General features: G+C 37.1%; 1 protein-coding gene across 1 annotated transcript; it reads right to left on the bottom strand.

Moving 5' to 3' along the window:
- Positions 1-5,505: 5,505 nt before the first annotated feature.
- Positions 5,506-8,943, bottom strand: LOC143543853 (brassinosteroid LRR receptor kinase-like). Its single transcript, XM_077036084.1, has one exon. It carries the CDS (start codon positions 8,776-8,778, stop codon positions 5,566-5,568), a length of 3,213 nt encoding a protein of 1,070 aa, XP_076892199.1. The 5' UTR covers positions 8,779-8,943; the 3' UTR covers positions 5,506-5,565.
- Positions 8,944-25,256: the final 16,313 nt, after the last annotated feature.

Raw genomic sequence — 25,256 nt, 5'->3', positions numbered from 1 at the left:
TTTGATCGATTTTAACATTGAACACCAAACTTATGGTTTAACACAAATTATATTCATTGTCATATTGAACGGTAAATTGGGTTATTTGACAATCTAGCTTATACTCAAAACTAATGCATTAATGAAAATTAAAGAGTTTCCAGTAAAGGCCAGGCTAACCAGAAACAAACAAAACACAAATTTTACTTACCACCAACTAATTATCAGTAATTACCAAAACGCTAATTAACTAAAATTAAAGCAATGACTTTATTTTATTTTTAATAAAATTTATAAGCACTTGTGTTTGATACCACGGATCGAAAAGAAGCTGCTTCGGTGCATTCGGATATCTGCCGCACATCCACTGTCCGACTCAACTTCTTTCAAGTCATCAGATTTTAGGGTGTAAACAAACAACCGTTTCCCTCCATTGGTGGTCAACAATACGTCCCCATCATTGTTCCAATAACCACAAACCACCACATCTGTATACCGCAGCCGATTTAGATCAAAGCAACACTTCAACACCCATTCTTCCGGCTTCAATACCCACAGCTTGATACCAATGCCATCATACTTATAAGCAAATCCAACTTCACCGTCTAGGTCAACCAACTGACACATGTCCACACAATCACTATTTGTTTTAGGAATGTCTGTTGACCCAAATTCCTCCGTCTTGACATCAAACCACACCAAAATTATTCCCTCATAAGTATAGGCTGGTACCCTAGCCAACCAATGCAAACGTCCATTAGCAAACACACTTTGGGCGGTTATTGGATAAGGAGGGTTTTGGGGCATCTCTCGCCACGAGCTCATCCCCGAGCGATGAACCATGGTGCATGCACGTTGTCTAATGCCTGACGTCCTTGATATGTTATAAATAACACACACCGTGGTTAAAGTGTTGGTGGAGTCATCAAACCCTATCCCTGTTGCTTCTAGTAAACCGAGACACTCCCAATCGCTAGACCTAGTAAGCTTGATGGGTGGCAAATTGTGACGTTGTTTAATAACAGGATTGATAACTGCAAGAAAGCTGCCATCCCAGAGACTTCTATCATAATACACTAGGGTTAGTCCGTTGCATGAACCTCGAACCAAAGTCCCCTCAAACGAAGCGTTATAAGGAACATCCAAGATGTGCTTTTTTTCACAGTCATAGTCAACGGCGAAGGATAGCGAGGACCAGGGGCTGGCCCGGGCCCCCCTGTTTTTTTCGTAGTGATATAAATTTACCCATTTTTCGACCGAAATTTTTTATACGTAGTGTAAATTTACCGTTTTTGGCCGAAAATTTGAGCCCAGCCCCCCTTTGTTTATGCATTTTGAGTCTAGGTCCCCCAGTGTTTTTTTCAAAGCTTCGCCACTGGTCACATCACCTTGGGTTACACGCAAAAAACTGATTTTGCATGGTTTGTTGTTCTTGTTGGGACGAGCAGACGGAACTAGCGGGAACATGATTGGTGTGGGTTCTTCTTTGAAATGAATGGTTTGAAGGTAAGGATGATTAATGTATTTGAGCCATGATTTGCATACACTCCGGAAACGAGCTAACGATTTGATCGGCAATCTTGACAAGATTTCGTATATAACGTCTGGGGGAAACTGAATACCAGCCATTATATATTTTTGAAGGTCGAATTAAAGGTAGAGTTTGATGAATGATCGACGACGGTGATATATACAAAAGCATTATTATCTCCTAATTTGAATTGAAATTTTAATCTCTTTTGTCATAAGTTCAAATTTCAACTTTCCTAATTTTTATCTTTTTTGTTTACTAAAATGTGCTTTTTGTATAACTTAAGGTTGTTATTTATTTTTCAGTTTTTGTTTTTGATTGAACTTAAAATTGATAAACCCTTGGTTTGGTTATATTTTTCAGGAAACAAATCTACGTACGTGTATATAAATTACAGTTTATATTTATATATCTGTATCTTAGTCGAGAGAAACCATTTCTAAACTAACTAAAAAGAATAAAAAATAAATAAAAACGATTTCTACGAAAACAACATTGTTTTCATGTACTCACTTTTTAATCCAACTTTTTAAGCCCAACATAAAGTGAACATATATTGCGTATACACACAAATACAAATACAAAAATAATGTAACAATGTTGTTTCTCTAGAATAATATTACCGACTTCTTCGGTCAAGATCATCCGGTGAATGATGGATCTAGTCAAGTGAAGTATTCTCCATAAACACATAAGCGTTGATTGAACTATAAAGTAACGAGTCAAGTGGTATTCCTCAATACCATCCAACGTCCGAATCATGGGGAATGAAGGCCCAAAGTTGTGGACGCGACGTCAAGTCATTGACCATCTAAACGCACTGGAGATTAAATATTAGACAACTTACGGACAAAAGAAACACTTGTGCAGATCAAACCAAGTCAGGCCACTTCTGAAGTTGGACCAAACAAATCCGTGGTGTAAGTCAGGTGCTTCCTTGGATAGCGGATGCTTGCTTTGGGTTGTTTGTAGGGGTGATTTAGAGTCTTGGTATGGAATTGTGTAGTTTTGTTGGTTTGGTGTTGTATTAATCTGCCAGTGTATTTTTTATTCTTCTTTATATAATTGATTTATGTGGTTATTCAAAAAAAACTAACACATTAATAATTTCTAAATAGTTAATAACGTGTATTGGGAATGTTCATGTACATTTTAATCTTAATGTGAGAACGTAAGAAATAATACTAATTTATAAAAAAATACAAAACGTAAGAAATAATACCAACTACAATACCAATCTACATAAACAATGATTTATAATAAGAAGAAAAAAAACTAAAAATTACAACAAAATAATCAAAATCAAAAACAACATAATAACAGCAAATACCATCAAAAGAAAAAAAACTCTAATATTAACAACAAAATATAAATCAACAAATACATAATCGAAAATTAGCAAATACGAACAAAAAATAACAACAAACACCGATAAAAATAAACCTAATGATAACAACAAATTGGTTCTCATTATTTTTATGTTAAGAATAAAATGTATTTGATCATGTTTTTAATGTATATACTAAAAGTATTTGTACGTATGACGGTTGGATAATCGTAGAAAGTCACCATCTTATTCAAAGCCCACAAACGCAATTCTTGACAAAATTGAATGATAGTTGCTTTATTATTATTTTTCGACTTTTATTTATTTAGTTTCCAATAGTCGATATGAAATAATTGAATTTTGTCAATATGTTTAGGTTTAGACATATTAGGTTTAGATAAGGATAAGAAGCATTTCAATGAAACCATTAAAAATTATTTAGAAATATAGAAATGAAATAATAATAATAATAATAATAATAACAAAAGTAATTCAATTTAATGGTCTTGAAAAAGTTTGAGTGATGATGAAAGAAAGAGCGGAAAGTGCGGTTAACGTGGCCTCCTGCTATAAGTTGGTTGTAGCTCAATGATAGAGCATTTACTTTACAAGTGAGAGATAGGGGATCACCTCACTAACACCAACTTATATGGGAGATATGAGGGATGAGGGTTCGAGTCCTGATCTCACCCGGTTTTATTGGCTTCTCGCTGTCGTGCCGTTTGGCGGGATCAAACCTCACTACCACCAACTTATATGGGAGAAATGAGGGATGACCCTGGCTTGCCAGGGTTCGAGTCCTGATCTCACCCGGTTTTACCGGCTTCTCGCTGTCGTGCCGTTTAGCGGGCGCGGGGGTCGGGTTTTATCCGGTGAATCCCTCAACAGGTGGACCGATAGGGGCTCCGTCCGTCCGGACTAGTGACCGGTTCAGGCTACCTTTAACCATTGAGCGCCGCGTACGGGATACCCGCGTTACTTAGTTGGCCGTTCAAAAAAAATGTGGCCTCCCACTTGGTCACCGTCGCTGACGTCACCTTCTCCTTGTATTGTGGATCATGGAATTGGACACTCCTTTTCTTAGAGCATTCTCATCCTATTCTCTATAAATATGTGAGGGAAGTTTGTAAATTATAGGGTGGGGTGATGAGTGGTTGTGAGTGTAAATTATAGGGTGAAGAGAGAAATTTAGTGATTTTTTGTAAATTTGGGGAAACATTTGGGGAAACATTGTTTTCCCTATTTATTTTTTAATATTTGTTGGATTGGTTGTGAGTAGAGGAGAGAGAAAACTGTAATGATAAATGTATAAAAAATACTATTTAATTAAGCATGAGAGAGAAATGTAGTGTTTTTTAGTGTAATTATAGGGATATAAATGGGGAACGGATTGAGAATGCTCTTACGATTCTCTTTGTTTACGTTATACCCTACATTTTTTATTTATTTAATATTATTTTTATACAATTAAGAAAACCTTCTTTTTTATTTTTTGGTTGTTTGATTCATTTTTTAAAGGAGCTCTACTAGAAACGTAAAGAATTGCCAAAAATCTATAAATATTTATACAATTCTCTTTTTAACCACTAACAAATCCTAGTCATCCAACTACATCTATTGGTAAAACGTCGTTCACGCTCGTTATTAAAGACAATACTGGTTACCCGGCCAACTATCAATTCCAGGGTAAATCCATCGCCCGAAGACCCTTTATAATACTCGCGCACCACATTTTGTTACGAAGAAGATTCGAACCTCGAACCGAGGCATAGTAAATCATATTAATACTACACTTGTGTGATACTTACATCACTATTTCAATAGTTATTTGTCTGAGTGTAGTTGGACGAAATATGAAGGCATTTGGGGCGATTTCGGGCTACAACGCCCTCCGAGACAAAATATATATTAAAATATTAAAAATATATTAAAAAATTAAAAAATTATTGGAGATAAACAGTAATTTTTCAAATATAAAGAAAGATCATCACGTTTTCTAAAATATAAAAAAAAATTAAAATTTTTTCACTCACAACAACCTAAATCACTCACTAAATTATAAAAACACTCTCTCATGTAATATGATGGATCGGATTAGAATGGTCTGACATGGTTGTACTAGTCAAGCAAGGAACATTGTACTAGTCAAGAAAGGAACATAAGGCTCTCAAAAGCTATTATAGGGGTGTTTGGCCTGCTTTTATTTTTAAGCTTATGCTTATATAAAAAAATTAGCTTATAGCTTTTTTTCTATTATTTGATAAGCTCTTTTTAAGTGTTTGGATTAGCTTATATTCTACAAGTTAATAATGTGTCTTAATAAGTTGTTAAATCCATCATTCTTTAATTTGTTAGAGTAATAATTATTAATCCACCACCATTTGAGGACAAATGAGTAATTTACACCCTTAAACAAATAAGCTTTATCAAATAAGCTAAAAAACCATCTTTAAATAAGCTTATTCAAATGAGCTTATATAAGCTATAAGCATAAGCTTAAAAAGCTAAGCCAAACACTAATTTAAGCTTATTTTGTAAAAAAAAACTAAAAAAGCTATAAGCTTTGTTAAAAAAGCTAGGCCAAACACCCCCTATGTAAATATATACATGAAAATTGATCAACTTGTTTTTTATGTATAATGACAATATTACCCCAAAGACTACTAATAATACATACATACAAAATACAGAAAAGCCATACACTTGAAATAACAACTCCCCTACTACATCAGTGTTTGCCTTGTTCACAGCCTTCCTTTATCGTCATCTCCACCTCCGACACCGTGCTAAAATTCGTCTCACCGGTGCTTATCGTGGACGCCGTTGACTCCAGCCCTGACCCCGCTTGAATCTCCTTGAACATTGCCATCACTTGAATCATTGTCGGCCTCTTCCACGGCCGGTCATCCAAACACGCACACGCCACTTTCAGGTGTTGTAAAAGCTCAACCTTTAACGTTGGGTCTTCCGTTAACAGTTCCCGATCAAACACGTCGGTTATGCAGGTTCTAGCGTGCAGTTTCACCCACCCGACAAGGTTGTTGTCGCCAAAATCTAGTGAATCGGTGGGTTGCTTTCCTGTTAAAAGCTCGAGCAGCACAACACCGTAACTGTAGACATCACCTTTTGTGGAGCATCTAAAACTTTGATAATACTCGGGCGGGACGTATCCGGGCGTTCCCGCTAACGTGCTCACGCTTAAGTGAGTGTCCATTGCACTCATATGTCTCGCCATACCAAAATCCGACACCCGAGCCTCAAGATTTTCGTCTAGTAAAACGTTGCTCGATTTCATATCCCGGTGAATAATATGTGGAATGCAGTTGTGGTGTAGAAAAGCCAGTCCGCGGGCTGACCCGATCGCAATCTTCCTTCGCTTAGCCCAGTTTAGTTTAATCCCGGTTTTCTTTCTGTCATGTAAAACGTCTTCTAAGCTTCCGTACTTCATGTACTCGTAAACAAGTAACCGTTCGTCTCCGACCTTACAATACCCGAGCAACGGGACAAGGTTTCTATGCTTTATCTTCCCAATCGTTTCCATTTCTGCTGTGAACTCCCGGTCGCCCTGCCCGCTAACGTGAATAAGCTTCTTGATCGCGACTACAGTGTTATCTTTCAACTGGGCCCGGTACACATCACCAAACCCTCCAGACCCGATAAGACTATTGTTGTCAAACCCGTTTGTCGCTTCGAGCAGATCTGCGAAAGTGAGTTTTCTTAATGGTTTTTCAAACGCGGCTAAGCTTATGCTTAACGCCTCGCGTGGGGTGGTGAGTTTCCAAGCGGTGCTAGCGTTAGCACGGTCACCACCAGAGTACGAATTGGCGCCACCATCAGCGTACGCTTCGAGGGCAGCAGCCGCCTTCTTCCGCCTCCGTTTCCTCATCTCCACCAAGATTATAACCACTCCGAATATGCAAAACAACGAGAATAACAACCCCATCGCTACACTTCCAGCTAGTGACGCTTCTCGTTTATTTGATTTGTGGTGACTATTTAACTTATCTTTCAAATCCGACCCGCATTTAGGAAGTGGATAACCGCAAAGCCCGGAATTATTCGAGAATCTGTCAGCCGGGAAAGTGTCAAACGGGGCGGATACCGGGATTGCACCCGACAAATTATTGAAAGAGAGATCTGCATCACCCAGACCGAGACTGGTTAACGAGTTGGGGATCGACCCGTTGAGCCGGTTATGTGACAAATCAAGAATGGCTACGTTTTTTAACCCGCTAAGTTCATCAGGAATCGGACCCGTGAGATCGTTGTGACCCAAATTCAATATGTTGAGATAGTACATTTTTCCAAGTTCTTTCGGGATTCCACCTTCCAGTTTATTGTATGACAGATCAAAGAAGATCATTGACCCGTTGTGATTGAAGTTCGGCTGAGTGATACCCAAATACACCCTGGTGAAATTGCATGGATGTCTTGACGAAATCCGGTCTAAATCCACTTGCCGGATACCCCCAAATTCCAGTAAATTTCCCGCACCGTGACACTGCTTGCTCCCATCATTCTTAATGTACAGATACGGTTTTCCGGTGAGATACGCAGCAGCAATGAATCCGGATTGCTTGAAAAGCTCAGGTGGAATAGTTCCACTTAACTGATTGGTGTTTAAATCTAACCATACCAAGCTCTTACAATCCCCAAGCTCCGGTGGAATCTTGCCGGAAAATGAGTTGTTCCCGAGTTTAAGAATAGCAAGATTCGACAAACCGCCTAACGCGGCCGGAATTTCACCACCCAACTTGTTGTTGGAAAGGGAAATCCAGTTCAAATTGATGCAATTGCTTAAACTAGCCGGGATTGAACCGGTTAAATAATTGAAATCTAGAATCAAATTTTCAAGATTTGAAAGGTACATAAGCTCTTCAGGGATTTCACCGGTTAATAAGTTCATCCATATAATCAAATCTTGAAGATTCGATAAGTACCTGAAACTTTTCGGAATTACTCCTTCGAGAGTATTAAAACTCAGATCAAGCGAAACCAGCTGAGAACAATTGCTTAAACTATCAGGAATCGAACCCGAAAGCCGATTATTCTGAAGGTACAACACCTTCAACTTACTAGCACCGCCACCTTGACAGATTCCGGCAGGTATTTCACCAGAAATCTCATTCGAACTCAAGTCGAACCGCTCGAGATTCGTCATTTCAGACAACGTCTCCGGTAACCTCCCTTTAAAATTATTAAACCCCATAACCAATGTCTTCAAGTTAGTCAAGCCCGTAAACAAATCCACCGGTAACTCACCGGTGAAATTATTCTTGGAGATATCAAACACTTCAAGCAAAGAACAAGCCTTGAAACCCTCAGGAACCGTACCGGATATATTGTTACCGGAAACATTAAACTGCACAAGTCCACCGCAACCCTCGGATAACATCCACGGGACAAACTCCGGCCCGGAGATAATATTATACGACAGATCAACAACTTGTAAAGACAACCCAAGCGGCTTCAACCCGCCGTTAAACTCCATCGAGTTCCTTGAAAAGTTGATTACCTTCAAATCTGGACAAACAGACAACTCGGATATATCCGTAACCGACCCGGATATCCGGTTCCCGCCCAGATCTAGAACACGAAGAACCTTACTACAAGATATTAAAAATCTAGCTGAAACAACAGTACCAGTAACATTACAGCTTCTGGCAGTAAAGGATTCTAAGGTAGCAATCGTTAACAAAGTCTCGGAAATAAAATCAAACCCGACGCTTAGGTCAATATTACTCAGATCTATAGCGGAGACCTTATCGTTGGTGCAGGAGACACGAGTGTAGTTACACGGACTGTGTCCGGGTAACCAGTCTGGTAACAAACTGGGAGTTTTGAGTGAGGATTTGAAGGTGAGAAGTTGTTGGTCGCCATTGACAAATGGGAGTAAGGCAAAAAAGACAAGAAAATGGTTAAAGTGAAGAGAAGATTTCATGATGATGGAGGTGGGTGTGAGATGGAAGATGATGATGATGATGTATGTATGTATGTATGTTATGTTAAGTGGTCTGCTTTTTTCAGGAGATTATGAACAAGTGATTAGCTGCTTTCATCATTCCAGTTGGGGAAAATGGTGAATGTAGAGAGAGAGAGAGAGAGAGAGAGAGAGAGAGTTTAGAAAGAGAGAGAGAGAGAGCGAGAAGAGTAGAAGTAGTGTGTATTGTGGGGGTGTTGAGACAGCTGTTTGGTCACATGGCATGTGACCCATCTTCACTGTTAGTTTACCTGGAGATAGATGCAAAGGAGAGAGAAATCAAATTAAATTAAATAAAAAGATATTATTATAAGTTTTTTTTATAAAAACTAAAAAGAAATGTTAGGCCCTGTTTGTTTTTGTCTATTTTCTCTGAATAAAGGAAAACGTCTGATTCGATCAGACGTAATCAGACGTGGGACTGTTTGTTTTTTTTCTAGCATTAAGAGGTTCAGCGTCTTAATAGCATCTGAACCAGTAAGAACTTTTAGTGGGGTTGAAAACCTCTTAACCCAAAAAAAAAACATACGTTTGTCTCCGGCCTCCATTAACTTCTAACCCGGAGACTAGGCTCCATCTCCGACGACTAGAGGTTCGTCTCTAGCATCCACCTCTTAATGATTCAGATTTCAGACATTTGAACCATCTCTTAACATTCAGATGTGGTATTCAGATTCAGACTTAAATCTTAAAAAAAACAAACGGGGCGTTAGTATTTGAAAAGGAGGAGTGTGTTTGTCTCTTATTTTCTTTTCTTTCCTTTCCCTGTGCGTGCATGCGTGTGATTAAGGATGGATCCATCACTGTCTTTTTTATTAGATTCCATCCTCTTTTTCATTTAATTGTTTTTATTAACTTTTCACGACTTCAATTAATTCACACGTATACTATCCATTTTTTATTTTGAGTACCTATTTACGGTACGGTGCTTTATATTAGTTGGATGGATGGATGTATCTTTTTAGAGTTAATGAGAATCGAAACCAAACCCCTCTAAGATTCTATCACGGGTTCAAGGTTTATTTTTTTGTCTTTTGAGTTTTTCAAAAAATAAATAACGGTTCCTAACAATAACTAAATTAATAATAATAATAATAGTTGTGAAACGTTTACTAAATGATTTTGGTATGGTGACAAATAACTATAATTTCTCACGTGTTTGTCTGATTTATTGATTTCACCGTGTTTTATATGATGATATTTATGAATACACTCCTCACATTGCTTATATTTATTGTTAATGTTTTGAACTCTTGTGGAACTAGGCTAGTGTAGATGGCCACCTAAGAATATGACAATGAGAGGATGGCCATGTTGAGAAAAGCCGTTTGTGAACAAGGATACTTTCACAGTTAAACGACAGTTGGTTCTAGTTTATCAAGCCAACTTGGAGATTATATATACTTTCACATTGGAAGGTTCAACGCTAACAACTCCATACCTTATGCAAGGTTCAATCATTGAGGTTTCATCGAGAACTTCTTGTGCTTCAACCAAACTCCATTCATGTGAGGATTGTTGGAAAAAATGTTGATAGTATGATTTCACTAACTCTAAACACAAATAACTAAAGTTATATATAAATTACACAAGTAGTAATTTATGAGTCTGTGTTATCCATGACAAGAACTTCGTAATAAGATAAAATGAGTCAAAATGGAGCTAAGATGATAAGATATTGATGCTCAAAGTAGAGAGTTTGATATCCTTAGTGAGTATTGGCGATTATTACTTGTACATTCCTGCAAACATCAATACCCGTTTAAATTATATTACTTTTGGTTTAGTTTATGTAATAAATGTATTATGTATATGTTCTCTCTCAAACTAGAGAGTTTAATATCCTTAGCGAGCATTGGCTATTACTTGTATATTCCTGTAACTATTAACGTTTGTTCAAATTATATTACTTTTGGTTTCGTTTGTGTAATAAATGGTATTATATAAATTGTTATCTCCTTTGTAAAGACTTGTATTTCTAATTTTCTTGCATATGAAAGAAATTAAATTTATTTATTAGAAATAAATGTACATATCTCTTACAAGTCATGGCTTGAGTGGTGGAATAATTGGAATTGTAGATAACAGTTTATTTATATTTTTACTTATTTGTATTGTCATTGTGATTGGGAATTTTGGTTATATGGCATTGCAACACTTTTGGCTTATAGCTAAGTTGTGTCTCTAGATGAGAAAATAGTCAAATCAAGAGGACTCTTAATTCATATAGAAGAAAATATAAAATAATGCATGCATGTTAAAAGATTGGATGTGTATAATATGTTTGTATTCTTTGAACAAGTTACATCACTTAGAAAAATCAATCTATTATTTTCAAAATAGACTTAATATATACAGATATTATTGGCGTTAGTTGGTCTATAATCTTATTAGGATCGTGTAGGCGTTGAATTTATCCCTTGAATTTATTATGTAATATAGGTGCTGTTTGTTTGTAAAGACAAAAATTGTCTGCAATCTGATTTAATGTCTGCAACTGAATATGTGGTCTGAAGGTCTGTAATCTGAAAATATAATACTGTTTGTTTTATTAACTGTATATCGTCTGCATAAGCTGAAAATTAGTTACATGTCATATATATTACAGTAGATAAATGTCATTTAACGTTTATAAACTGCTAAAATAATTGGTAGAGGTGTACGAACTATGGAAGTGGGTGGTGGTTTGTGGTAGGCGGTGAACGATGGGTGGTGGTGATGGACGGTTGTTGTGGGTGGTGGTGATGGACGGTTGTTGTGGTGGGTGGTGATGGTGGCCGACAATGGGTGGTGGTGGTGATGAACGGTGGTGGTGGGTGGTAGACTATGGTGGTGGTGGATGGTTGTGGCGGGGTGGTGGGGGTGGATGGTGGTGGCGGCGGATGGTGGGTGGTGGCGGGTGGTGGTGGCGACGGACGGTGGGTGGTGGTGGTGGATGGTGATGGTAGCGGACGGTGGTTGTGGCTGACGGGGGGTGGTGGTGGTGATGGACGGTGGTGGTGGTGGTGGTGGTGGTGGGTGGTTAACGGTAGTGGTGAGTGTTTGACGGTGATGGCGGCAAACAATGGGTGGTGGTGGCGGCAGACGGTGGGTGGTGGTGGCGGCGGCCGGTGGTGGTGAGTGGTGGTAGCGACGGACGGTGGATGGTGGTGGTAGTGGTGGCGGACGGTGGGTGGTGGTGGTGTTGGACATTGGGTGTTGGTACTTGGTATGATGTTAAGAAGTGTGAATATGGTGAAAAAATCTTCTTTTTTAAGACCATAAAAGTAGTTTTCAGATTTTTTTTTTTTAAACAAACAGTCTTCAAGAGCTTATATTTGCGGGCCCGCAGACATAGGCTCATTGCAGACCTTATAAGCAAAAACAAACACAACCATAGTGTCATGCATTCCTGACTAGACGCTGAGTAGACACTCGTTAAAGTCACTATTGAAGTCACATGAGCCTATTGTGGTTCAGGCGAACAGTGGTTTTAACGAACTTTCTGTTTTTTTAATAAAAACAATATAGTAAACAAAAAAATAATTTTTATAACAAACATTAAACATCTTTAAAATAAAAGTTATTCCCTAGCTAGCTCCGCCTCTTCCTCCTCGCCATTGTCTTTTATCTTCTTTAATTTCCTCTAAACATAGCGTTTGTTCCTATTGAAAAATAGTTTCGACGCATCATATCTAGGTTGCTAAAGTCCTTAGTAAAAAAGTCTAACTTCCTGCACCTTTCTTTTGAAATATTCACATACGTCGTCACCTCGATACTACTCGATATATTGTGGACGTCTTCGGTAAATTTTGAATTGACCTCGGTAATTGTTCTTTTTCCCTTGTCCCTTAGGACTGGACGACATAGGACTTGTGGTTGATCTTCTTGTCCGGCCACGTGTAGGTCGATCCCTATATTAGCATCTAAGCTACTAGATGAGACATATGTGTTCGACGAAAAAGTTTTCGTACACTTTGGCATTGAGTCACCCTCGTCCACTTGAACTAACTCGGCCCATTTCGATCACAACTTGAGTGTTACCACAAGTAGTCCTCGTCCCACGTTTTTACCATCCCGTGTTTATTCAACACTTTGGCTTTCCATTCCTCACAGGTGAATTAATAGATTTGAAGATCATCATTCTCGCTCGCTCGCATTCGGAGACCGTGTTTATTATGTAAATTCGTAAACAATCTGACAAAGTTGCGAGTTTTGGACCACCTTCCTGATATCATATTGTTTGTACGTTGTCTACTTCCCACCAACATGTAGAACAACTCTCGCACTTTGCCCCAAAATATTTTGTCCTTTTGATAGTCCGCTACATTCAAAAAAGATTTAACAAATGTTAAAACTATATTTTTTAAATTTGATACGAAACAAAAAAAAGGTTAAATAAAATATCGGCATGTCGATATTGGGATATTTCAACCTAAGCACGACGCAAAGTCCGTTTTCTCCTTTACCGTCCAAGGAGTTGTTTTTCTTTTTGGAACGACCTCCAAGGCCGCTCGGCTCGAGCCTCCTGCTCCTCCTTGGCTCTAATTTTTTGGCCTCGTTTTCCCTTGGCGGCCTCCTTAGGAGCCTATTGCATCTCCGAAATAACAAAGTCGGGAGACGGTGGTGGTATTTGACTTGTGTTATGCTCTATCTCGATGCCAAACACGTCGTCGTCTTGACAGAAAGGCAATTCCGGTCGATGATAACAATCTCATTTATCCATATTATTATATATAATAATTATAGAGTTTGGTGTTGCTAAATGGTGATTGGTTCACCTGGCGAAACCTTATTGGTCATTGACATATTATTGTTTTCTGGTACCGTAAAGAACATAACGGAATCTGACCGGGATCGAAAACGCTCGGATTTTATCAACACCCAAGTTTACTTACAAACGTCATCCCATTGGTCCATCTCAATTTTTTTCTATATTGTTCCCCGTTTTTTAGCTCTTGTACCATAACGAAAGTAACCGAACCAATCGAACTCGTGTTGAGTTACCGCCTCAATGCCAATGACTGGCAACGCTTGAATTTTACCACCGGCCGGGTTTACCGACCAAGTAAACGTCGAATATTTTATTTTTTTATGTGTTAATTTAATGATGGTACTGTAACAGATGTGATGGAAATTGGCCGAATTTGCGTATGCACGCCGCCTCAAAACTCGGGATCGGCAACGCTCGGGTATACTCAACGCCAAGTTTTACCGACTGACACCACATCATTGGTCCACCTCAATTTTTATATATGTATTTTGTTTTAGTTTTGGTTTTTAGTTTCAATATCATTATGCAGGTAACTGAAACTGACCGAATTCGCGTCGACTTATCGCCTCAATGCCCAGAACTGACAACGCTTACGTTTATCACCATCCAGATTTTACCGACCTGCCCGGCGCAACGCACTGAGTAAAACACTAGTATATAAACATTTGAGGACTTTGGCGTCGCAAAGCACCCCATTGGGCCACTTTGAGGCACCTTAGTGGTGCAAGTCTTTTGTTTTTTCTTTTTGTTATTTTTTATTTTGGTTTCGGTGCGCAATGAACGTGACAAAACCGACTGAATGTCAATTTTGTTTTTGTTTTGTTTTATTAATGATACCATAATGAATATAACGGAAACCAACCGACTTCGCGTAGACTCACCGCATGTTGTATTAATTCCAGTGTGCATAACAAACGTAACAAAAACAACTGAATGATGATTTTTTTATTATGTTTGTTTTATTTTTGGTTATGATACTGTAACAAGCGTGAGTGAAACTGACCCAATATGCGTAGACTGACTGCCTCAACGCACATGATCGAAAACGGTCTACTTATACCAATTATCGAGTTTTACTAACCGACGTCACCACGTTGGTCCACCTCAATTTTTATACTCCTTTTGTTTTAGTTCCGATACAATAACGCGTGTAGCTGAAACTGACCGAATTCGCATCAATTTAATGTCTCAACGCTAGGGACCGACAAGGCTTGAGTTTTACCATCGTCTGAATTTTAACAGTCTGCCCCGGTGCAAGGCGTCGGGTAAACCCTTAGTTTATAAACAAAAGAAGTTAATTGTAAATGGGTAAAAGGGTTATGAAGAGAAAATAGATTGTGTGTGATTTTTATGGGTATAGGGTTGTTAAATAGATAAGAGTTAAAAAGAAAAAAAAATAAATCAAACAACTCCCTCTCCCCTCCTAAACGGCTCAACTCACGCAACCCCATGCCCCAACGGTTGTTTCTCTTCCGTGAGTGAGCTCACAGCTAGCCATTCATGACTCCAATCGCGTGCAAGGGGTTGTGGTCTTCGACATCCAGGTGGCTCGCTCCCCTCGTTTGCGATTGCCATAAGCGGCATGCAACACCTAGTCTAAGACTATTGGATGGGGTGCACTCTATACTTCATCAATTTACTTACTTTGTTAAGTTAGGTGGTGTTTGTTTTTCTAAAAAAGGTTTGTGCAGACTATTTTGTCTACGCCGTACAGACCATGCACATACATTGTCATCTGCAGATTATTTTTTCGAAGACGTTTCATTAAAAAAACGTATGCACGAACTGTTCTTAGTGCGGACTTAGCATACCACTTTTAAGATCTTTTAAGGTCTGCAAAGGTTAAATATCACTACCTAACAAAACTCACTGTCCATCACCACCACCACCCACCGTTCTCCACCACCACCACCATCACCACCACCCACCGTCCGCCACCACCACTGTCCACCGCTACCTACCACCACCGCATGTTTTAAAAAAGCATGCCTGAGGTGAGAGGAGACCTAAGGCGAGGGCCTATTCGCTTTAGGCTAGTCAATGCAAGTAATGTTTAAAAGGCGAGATTTTTAGGCAAAAAGTGACCTAAAGCGAAGTTCATACGCTCATTTTTCGTACCCAAGTGGTTTTTAAGCATCTAAATGTTGTTCGATATGCCTTTTAGGTTGTATGTACAGGTAGTTTGTATAATAAATTATTTATAATGCTTAAATATAGCTACATTATGGGTCGGGATGCTGAATATACAGATATAAAAATTATATAAATATGTTTATCTCATGTACAAAAAGCTCCTGCTTTTACGCCTTCGCGCTTCTGTTTTAAACCATGTCGTTTTTCTTTGCCTCTCGCTTTTTAAAACCAAGCACCACCGTCCACCACACGACCCACCATCCGCCACCACCGTCCACCACCACCACCACCCAAACTTAACATTAATCTTATAATTTAAGTAATATTAATAATCCGTTAAAATACTATAATATCAAACTCATAAAATAATAAAATATACATTAAACACTTCTAGTTCCCGACAACCCGATCTACTTACTTTTTAAGTCATTAGTTATAATTAATTTTGTACTTTTAATTCTAGTTCGTGACGTTCAATTTCTTCGGTTTTGTTTACGCGCTTTCGGTTTTATTTCAAGTTTGTCTTCACTTAATAGTGTCACATGTGTTTTGAGAAATCTGTACGTCACACTCGGGCGTATTCCGCTTTAGCCGGGGTGTTACAGATCGGTATCTAAGCTGTGACTATAAGATAGGACATTAGCCGTAGTGTTCTAGTTGGTTTTAGCTTATTTTTATTTATTTAGGGTTGCATGTTAGAAATTATGTGGGACCTATTTGATTGTTCAAAGCACTTATTTGATATTATTATACTGATGATTCAATTACTTCAATTACACAAGCACACACAAGTCCAAGGTTTATGCATAAAAAAAGATTTTTCCAACATTTTCAATTATTGATTTTCATTGTGGTGTTCCGATATTTATTCTTCTTAAAGATGGTTCTTTATGGCGGGTATGTAGTAACTGTAAAGGGGACGTGCTTGTTTTCCAAAACTCTTGACACCAAGGTTATTAAAACCTAAGGATAAGCAATGCGCATAAATCCCAATCAGACGCGGGACCCGGTTGCTTACCTGGAGAGTTAGGAAAGGGCATAAACTCTATTAAGCCAAAGCATACCACTTTCAACGTCATATGAATCACAACTTTAAGTTTTCAAACGTGACCATGTTCTCTTTGTGAATGGAATATGGTTACACTCTTAGGATGTCATACAAGTCATGGTGGTTCATGCAACGTGTGACGTCCGACTCTCTATGTTTTACGATGTGTTTTAACTAAAAGTCTGTAAAGTCGTGGTGATACACGAATACTCAGTTTTCGGTTCGATTTAATTAAGCATTTTATACGAGAATAGTTAAGTTCAAAAATTTTGTGACACGTTTTCTTTATTTATACGTTCATTTACGGCTTAAAATTTTGAAAGTTCAAAAAGTTATGGTGATACATAAATGGTTGAATGTCGATTTGATTACTATGTTATTTTATTCATTTACTACTACGTTTTAGAATTGAAAATTCGAAAATTCATGGTGATACATGAATGGTCGAATATCAATTCGATTACCCTATTACTATATTCGTTTACTATTATGTTTTAGAATTGAAAAGTCATGTTTATGAACACACGATTGTCAATTCGATTTCAGTATTTATTGTAAAGTTTAATACTTTTTCCCTATGATTATTCAATAATTTATGAGGTTTCCGTTTATTGAAAGGTGAAAACTCATGACGTTTCATGGGAATTCCAAGTTTTATTACAAATTTGTTTCATATTTTCTTTACTTGTTTTTATTGATGTATCTATTAGTCGTTTTCATACTTACGCCCCAAGTTACACAAATTCTTCATGCTTTGTATCATGCCTCCTCGTTATCCTAGTTGTTACACTCAACTCGCAAAATTACAATCCAAGTTATCTAGCAAATGGGCTCCGCGATCCGGATCACCCCACGTTTAACCACACCCACCTTCATCGCTATAGTAATTCCCAATTCAAAACCAGCACAATTCTTGGAAACTCAAACCAAACCCAACCGAAAACCCTCACACAGAAACACACCCTTTTGTATAGTATGTGTAATTCCCACCACTTTACTTCCCTGAAACATTGATGTACTTCTATTTGTGGTAGATTCAATTACCACTTAATTTCAAAACCTACCCAAACTCAACGCCACTCACCCATCTGCAAGACCTGTACCTAACCATTTGTCTCAATCACATGTTGACCTCATGCTTCAAGCCTACTATCATTGTGGTGACTCTAGCACACCCGCTATACTTTGGAAGGCCTAACTTGGTTCCGCCATGCAATATCCTAACCTCGCATCATTTGTCGACCTTACACGATTTTCCGGTTTCAATACTTAGATCTTTACAAAACTCATCAAACTCGTCTATATTTTCTTTAGCATACTTTCCTATATTTTATCTCTTTTATTAACACATCGCACTTAAACCCAAATCCTTGGCTATTTTTAACTTTCAATCAAATGGATTTTCTTTAAAAAGGATTTATTACCTCTATTATTATTATTAAAGTTATTAACATCATTATTAATATTACTACTACCATTATTATTAGTACCATTACCGTCATCATTATTTTTATTACCATCATTATCAATATTATAATTAATAAAATTTATTAATATTATTTATTATTATTAGTAATATTATTATTATTAGTATTATCGTCACCACCAATAACAATGTAATTATTTATTCAAACCATATTTAAAGTAAACTTTTCGTTCCAAACAAGTCTTAAGCCCTTTAAGGCTATTTTTCATTCAACAAGTCGGATACCTTGACAATCATTTCTTTCCTTTCTACCTAGGTCGCGGGCCAAAATAAAACATTTGTTTTTACGATTAGAATTTCATAAAAATTTGCAAGTTTTAGCAATAACTAAAGACTTTTTGCCTAAATAAAATAGAATAAATTTTATTATATTATGGGATATAAAACACCACGATTTACAACCGATTTTTGTAAATTAAAATATATGTTGTATCCCTTCCTTTCTTTCCCATTCGTTAACGCCAATGAGTTTCGGCTAAGAAATCATGGCACCACCTCCAACGTCAACTTTCATACCACAAAACAACACTCGAGTAGACAAACGTCACAAGCTGCATTTTTTCTTTAACTTCTCCTTCAGGTATATTTTCCGGACGTACCCAAAGTGACTTTTATATCCATTTCTTTATAATATTGTTTACAAAGTTTATTTCGATTGTTCATTGATCATTGATCATTGATCCATATTCGTTTGTATTTTTACGAAACGCAAATTCGTACATCATCCTTAGTCGCATTTTGTGAATCGGTTTACGTTTGTTACCTCGGAATCTATGACCAATTACCCATCAACGTAACCGTTAAGTGGAAATTGGGATTATGAGCATTTATGTGTACATAGTTACCTAATAGAAACCGTATTTTCATTTTATTTCTACATTTTACTATCGGTGACCGGTTCTCTCCAAACGAAATCGTTTACTTAGAACCGGGACTGTGTCCCATGTACATGCCGAGTTTATGTTTTTACACAAATTGTTTTGTTTGTTCTTGTACTTCTCTTTCACTCGATGTTTTATTTAAACCATTTTTGTTGTACTTGATTTCATCAATCTGGAACAAATGCTTTATTTTATTTTCGAGGATTCAACTACTTACTTTGATAAACTCAAGGTTGCCATTGGAACTCTTCTCTCACAAACTTAATGAATCTTAATATTGTGATAATAGAATTTCGTTTATCCATTTTATTTCAAATTATTAATTTTATATGTTGTAATGATCTCAATGTTACTGTTAATTGCGCTACAATTCATTCAGAGATTTTCATTTGTTAAACATCATGATATTTTGATAATTAAATGTTTCATTTATCTAAGCTATTCTCGAACCCAATGCGTTATCAATTTACATGTTCATATTTCGTTGGTTAAATGCTACGTTTACTTACCACGTTATTCTCGACCTCATTATTTCAATTACATGTTACGATGTTCATAATTCTAAATGTTTCATTCATTAACTTCATTACCTCGTTTATTTCGTTTTTAACATCATTTACTTGGTTTTAGACATGATGATTTTATTTACTTGACTTAGTGTTTTCGCGTTGTCCTTGGCCTGAATGGTCTATCAATGTGTTTCGTAATGTTTTTACCCTTTTAATTCATTATTTTTGATTTTCAACGTTCTATATGAGATCTTTATTTATTTATCTAATATCTATGTCTTAAAACCACACAATAGAGCAAGTTATATGGACCATCTGACGATAGAGGTAATTATGGGTCGACACGTAATTATCAAAGTCCTCGCATGGAAAATATAATAAGTCTAGTTGTGTGAAATAACTCGGAACTTGGAATGATTTGGGGAACGGGACAAATACTATATGATAAGAGCATGGTGGATACGCCGCTGGTACATCCTATATATAAGTGTCCTTGTCATATTTTCTATTTGTGGCGTTCTCTTGGTTCATTAAAAGATCGGCGTTATTTTATTTTTGTTATTATGTATGTATAAAATTCTTTAAACTTCTAACAACTCCGTATATTAGTTGTTCTCTTTTAAAATTTTATTTTTTATTTCTAATTTCGGGACGGAATTTCTAAAAGTTGTAAGTCCTGTAACATTCGTTACTTTTCAAACCCAAAAATCCGACCCGTTTAAAATTTTTGGTTTATTTATAAATAAATATAAATATATATATTTCAAGTTTCGTCTAATGTATTTTTATTTACATTCGTTAAACCGACACCTTATGACGTTTTGATGCCATCGTAATTTTCGTTTATTATTTATATAATATTCTTGAAAATTCAAGTAATTAATCAATCGTTTTATATTCATTTCATTTTATTTATAAAACTACGGAATTTAATGTTGTACTTTAACGAGACCCGAACTATCCCAAGTATAATACGAAAAATATCTAACTTCATAACCTTTTATTTCATTTATAAGAAAGTACAAGGTTCAATTTGTAAACATTCTTTAAATTCAGTTTAATTGAAAGTACAGGGGCTGAATATGTAAATTATGTATAATATAATAATAATAAAAAAGATGCAGCAGCAGCCCGTCTCCCTCCCTATACTTACGGCTTTCCGACGAGACCTCCAGCGGCCGGAAATCGGTGCCTGAGTAAACCAAACACCATATTTAAATGTCGTTCGATCCGGTAAAACATTCCAAACGACTTCTCCATTAATCTTAAGCATTAATACATGATTTATTTCGTCGTTAACTAACAAATTAACTCGTATTAAATCGACACCCACCGGATATAACTTAAAATAAAATAACTCGATTTTAAACACCGAATGTTCCAATGGACAAAAAAATCACACCCGGGAATTTAAGTAAGCAACGAACAAGTAAACGAGTATTAAGCAGTTAACAAACAAATCACACCCGGGAATTCAAGTAAGCAACCAATAGTTATCTCATGCAACCTATCAGATTAATTATAAACGATTAACTAAAGACTGATTAATCAGACAAAACCTTAGACATCAACAATCACTTTACACACGGCACTGGTTATCAAATAGTCCTTGCCAGTGTGACTCAGTTAAGGGTAATTGTATGTTTTATTGTATTCAATCTAACCAAACAGTCATCTGATCAATTATCTAGCAACAGGTAACAGATCGTTCAGACTAACGTAAACCTAAACCGACCGAACACTCAGAAATACCAAACATCAATAATCATATATCAATCATCAATAATAACACAATGATATTATTACTCACATGAGAAAAACTATAAATATTACAAACTATACATCCCGGGTGCGATTCTTGGAGATTTGAGGAGCCTTGACATCATTGGATCTTCAATACGGATGATATGAATCATATGAAGGGTCTTGGCACGAGCTATGGTGGTGGAAATCGCCTCTTGGAGCTGCTAGAAGTCGCCTCCAGCCGCCAAGAATGATATGGAATGAAAGCTAGGTCAAAATGCAGCCAAAAACCCTTTTAAAAATGTTGTTACGAACTCCGGACCGTGGCCCACGGTGGTCCAAGAACCCACGGTACGGTGTAAACTGTTGATTTTGAGCTGGGTTGACCGTGGGCCACGGTGGGACACTTGCTCAAGATCTTGTTTTCTTCATATCTTTCTCGTTTCATCTCCGTTTTCTTCGCCATTTTCGCCCACGTTCTCGTAATTACATCCTCATCTTCTCCTAATTGTTTAATTTCATTTCCAACACTTGTGTAGTGGCTCCGATCTTCCCGAGATATCATTCCATGCTCTTACAAGTCTCCAATTTAGCATATTTAACGATCAATGACCTGAAATACAAAAACACATATGAAGTACCAAAGTTCCTACAATAAACGATTAACACTAATAAATAAATGAACTAAAACATATACACATTAACCAACCATCACATCCTCGCGCTTATCTTTTGCTTGCCCTCAAGCAAACTCTAAAGTAAACATCAACCTCCATCATAGGTATGTAGATTATCGCCATTAATACTAGTAAGGTTTAAGGTCATACCCGGTTTCCCAGACTGACACTTTTTATAAATTGACATCCCACAAATAAGGTTAAGTGCTATAATAAAAACAATAGAGCCCCCCAGACGAGTGTACTTTGTTTCCGGTTAAGGCATACATGTTCATATCCCTCACACTATCAACACTCCTCTCGGTTTAATATCTGGACTAGCAAAAGATGTGTCAGTATATGTCTCTGCCCTCAAATACCAAATATGAGTTACAACTTAATAAGCTTGCAGGCCAGTCTTATCTCCACCCATTACCCACCGGTTGCATAAATACTCGGACTAAGGTTTTGCTGAGGCTTAGGTTGGGTGTGGAATAGGCATATTTAGTGACTAAGGTGGATGAAACCCAGTTTACAAATACACAAACAACTAATCAAAAATAAACAAATTGCTAATTACATAACCTAAAAATAACTTACTTTCTTTTTGACTTTTTGCGGGGGTTTTTTTTTCCAAACTGATAGACAATACACTGAAGCAAATAATTATACAACTCTGACAAACATATAAATAACTCAACTTTGACATACATACATTATGTACTATGCTCAACAACTGACTAAATACAACTCGATAACGAACTGGATTTCATCATACAGGGTTAAAATATAATGAAGGCCAAGGCTGAAATGGTGTTTAATGTCTGGTTTAGCAAATAAACAAGAATGAGGTCCAAATGGGCTCATAGGGGGATATTATCGGGGTAAGGAAATTTATTTAGTGGAGGAAAAGTGTATGTAAAGGTTTTCTAAAGTCCTAATCTCCATACAGGTGGTGGTATTAAGATCTCGATAAGCATGTGACAAGCAAGTTCTAACTCTGTAAATCATACTGGTTTCCCTCAATCAATGGTGTAAGACATGTTTTATATCTATTATATAGTATGTGTATTAAGAATAGGGGGCATCTCACAATATGTCTGGAATAATGGGCTGCCGATATGAAACATGTATACCCTTCCCCTTGACTCGTTATCCCCGCCTAAACAACCCCATTTTCAACTTCTCTTTTTGAAAACATTCGTGAGTAAAACTATCGAGAAGCTGAAAAACCAACCATGACCAGAAACCTATAACTTGGCATTAATGACAATAATTAACAGTTAATAACTTTGGTTTCTGAACACTATTCGAGGTACTATCGGGCTAAAATTTTCAAATTTCCCTCATCCCCACACTTGAGGTTTACATTGTCCTCAATGTTAAAATATTTAAACAATTAATGAACATTTGAGGGACGGGGTTGAAATTGACTTTTTGACTGTTAAGCAATCTTAAAAATTCGGGGCTCAAATGCGACGGTTCTACTAGCAAATATACAATTACACTTTTAACATTTAAACTAATAAGACAAAATAAATTATGAAACTGAAATCACCTGATATTAGCAAGATTGGAAAAGGACCAGTCGGCTCGCGAACTCTCATAAACACTCGTATACTCTCGTCTCGACCAAGTACCAAACTGACAACCGAACCTGCAAAATCTCGAGACGTGTAGAAGCAAGCTTCTCATAAGTGTAAGACATAGGTCTTTTACGAGTTATGAAAATGATTTTCTGTTAATTTTATTAAAACAATTACCGAGCCAAATTAAGTCGTTTCATAATAAATTTTGTTAAACAAGTTAAAAACGATAAAAGACCTAACTCACTTTCGTAGGAATCAAGATTGCATTTAGCATATGCAACAAGCCTTGTAAACCTCCCGGTAGCCCTGGAGGACGAGTGGGGTCTCGTGAGGGTTTATAGTGAACTACACCCACAAAATTCCAAATACAACAAAATATACACGTACCTGGATTAACCACAGCAAAATGAACATGAAAGCACTCTGGGTAGTTTAACTGTAACCTCGTTGTCGGGAAAAAAAAACTTTACCGAACGCATCAAAATCCCAACTTTTCTCGTGCGGTATCCCCACACTTAGCTTTTGCTATGATAGTACGCTTAAAATACAATTAGTAATATAAAAACTAAAACAGAATAGAAACTAAAAATATACAAAATGTACAATTACCACCCTTTTGAAATTTGTATGCCATTTAAGGTGGGCGTCTGGCCCGCTCCCATGCAATTTTCTCATTATAAGCACGTTTTTCTTCAATCATTTGTTGCAGTCTTCCGATAAGCCAGGATCTGGCCCGAACATCCTCAATCTCGACTCTCGATCATTTTTTTTGGGTGGATGTTTCACTTTCTTCTTCCTTGGTCGGCTACCTTTCTCTTCCACCTTCTCACTATGTTGTTTCTCAAATCTCCTCTTATTTATCTTGTCAATCACAAAACATTCCTCTTTTGTGTGATCCTTGTCCAAGGATACACACTTGTCAACAAGAGGGTTAATAACATTTTCAAACAATAATAACCGTTTATCACGGTCTCCCCACGTAATTTCCAATATCCCATTAGCACAATTAATCACCGCATGTGATGTGGCAAGGAATGACCTACCCAATATGACTTGTGGTTGTGTATTATTCACACCTTTAGCATAGTCAAGTACAAGAAAGTCAACTGGGTAGAAAAATTCCTCTACCTGAACCATTACATTAGTCACCATACCCCGGGGAAGTGTATGAGTTTGGTCCGCCAACACCACGGTGGTGTTTACCCATTCTAATGGGCCAAATTCATACTGATCATATAAACTACCAGGTATGATACTAAAACATGCTCCAAGATCTAGAAGTGCCCGATCAATTTTAAATTTCCCAATTTGAATTGATAAAAGCGGCACTCCCGGGTCTTGAAGTTTACTTGAGGTGGTATTATTCTCCACCCCTTCATCCCTTGTGTTGGTCAATTTTTCATTAAAACATTTATCACAAGAACAATTTTCACAAAAAGATGTTTCATTTGCTTTTAATTTTGAGCCATTTTGGAAAATCGTTTCATTTTGACCAACACAATAACTCTCATCACTAACATCTTCCACCACCCCTTCAATAAACTGTGGTGGTGAATTAACTTCAACACTAGAAATTTCAAAATTAGGTAAAAGACTTACCGCATTGATGTGCACATTGTTTCCCTTCTTAGAGCTTGAGCA

This window comes from Bidens hawaiensis, unplaced genomic scaffold, assembly GCF_021521415.1.
Source record: "Bidens hawaiensis isolate Kalapana, Puna unplaced genomic scaffold, B.hawaiensis_p1.1 tig00013327_1, whole genome shotgun sequence".
Lineage (NCBI taxonomy): Eukaryota > Viridiplantae > Streptophyta > Magnoliopsida > Asterales > Asteraceae > Bidens > Bidens hawaiensis.
This window is presented reverse-complemented; position numbering and strand designations above follow the sequence as displayed.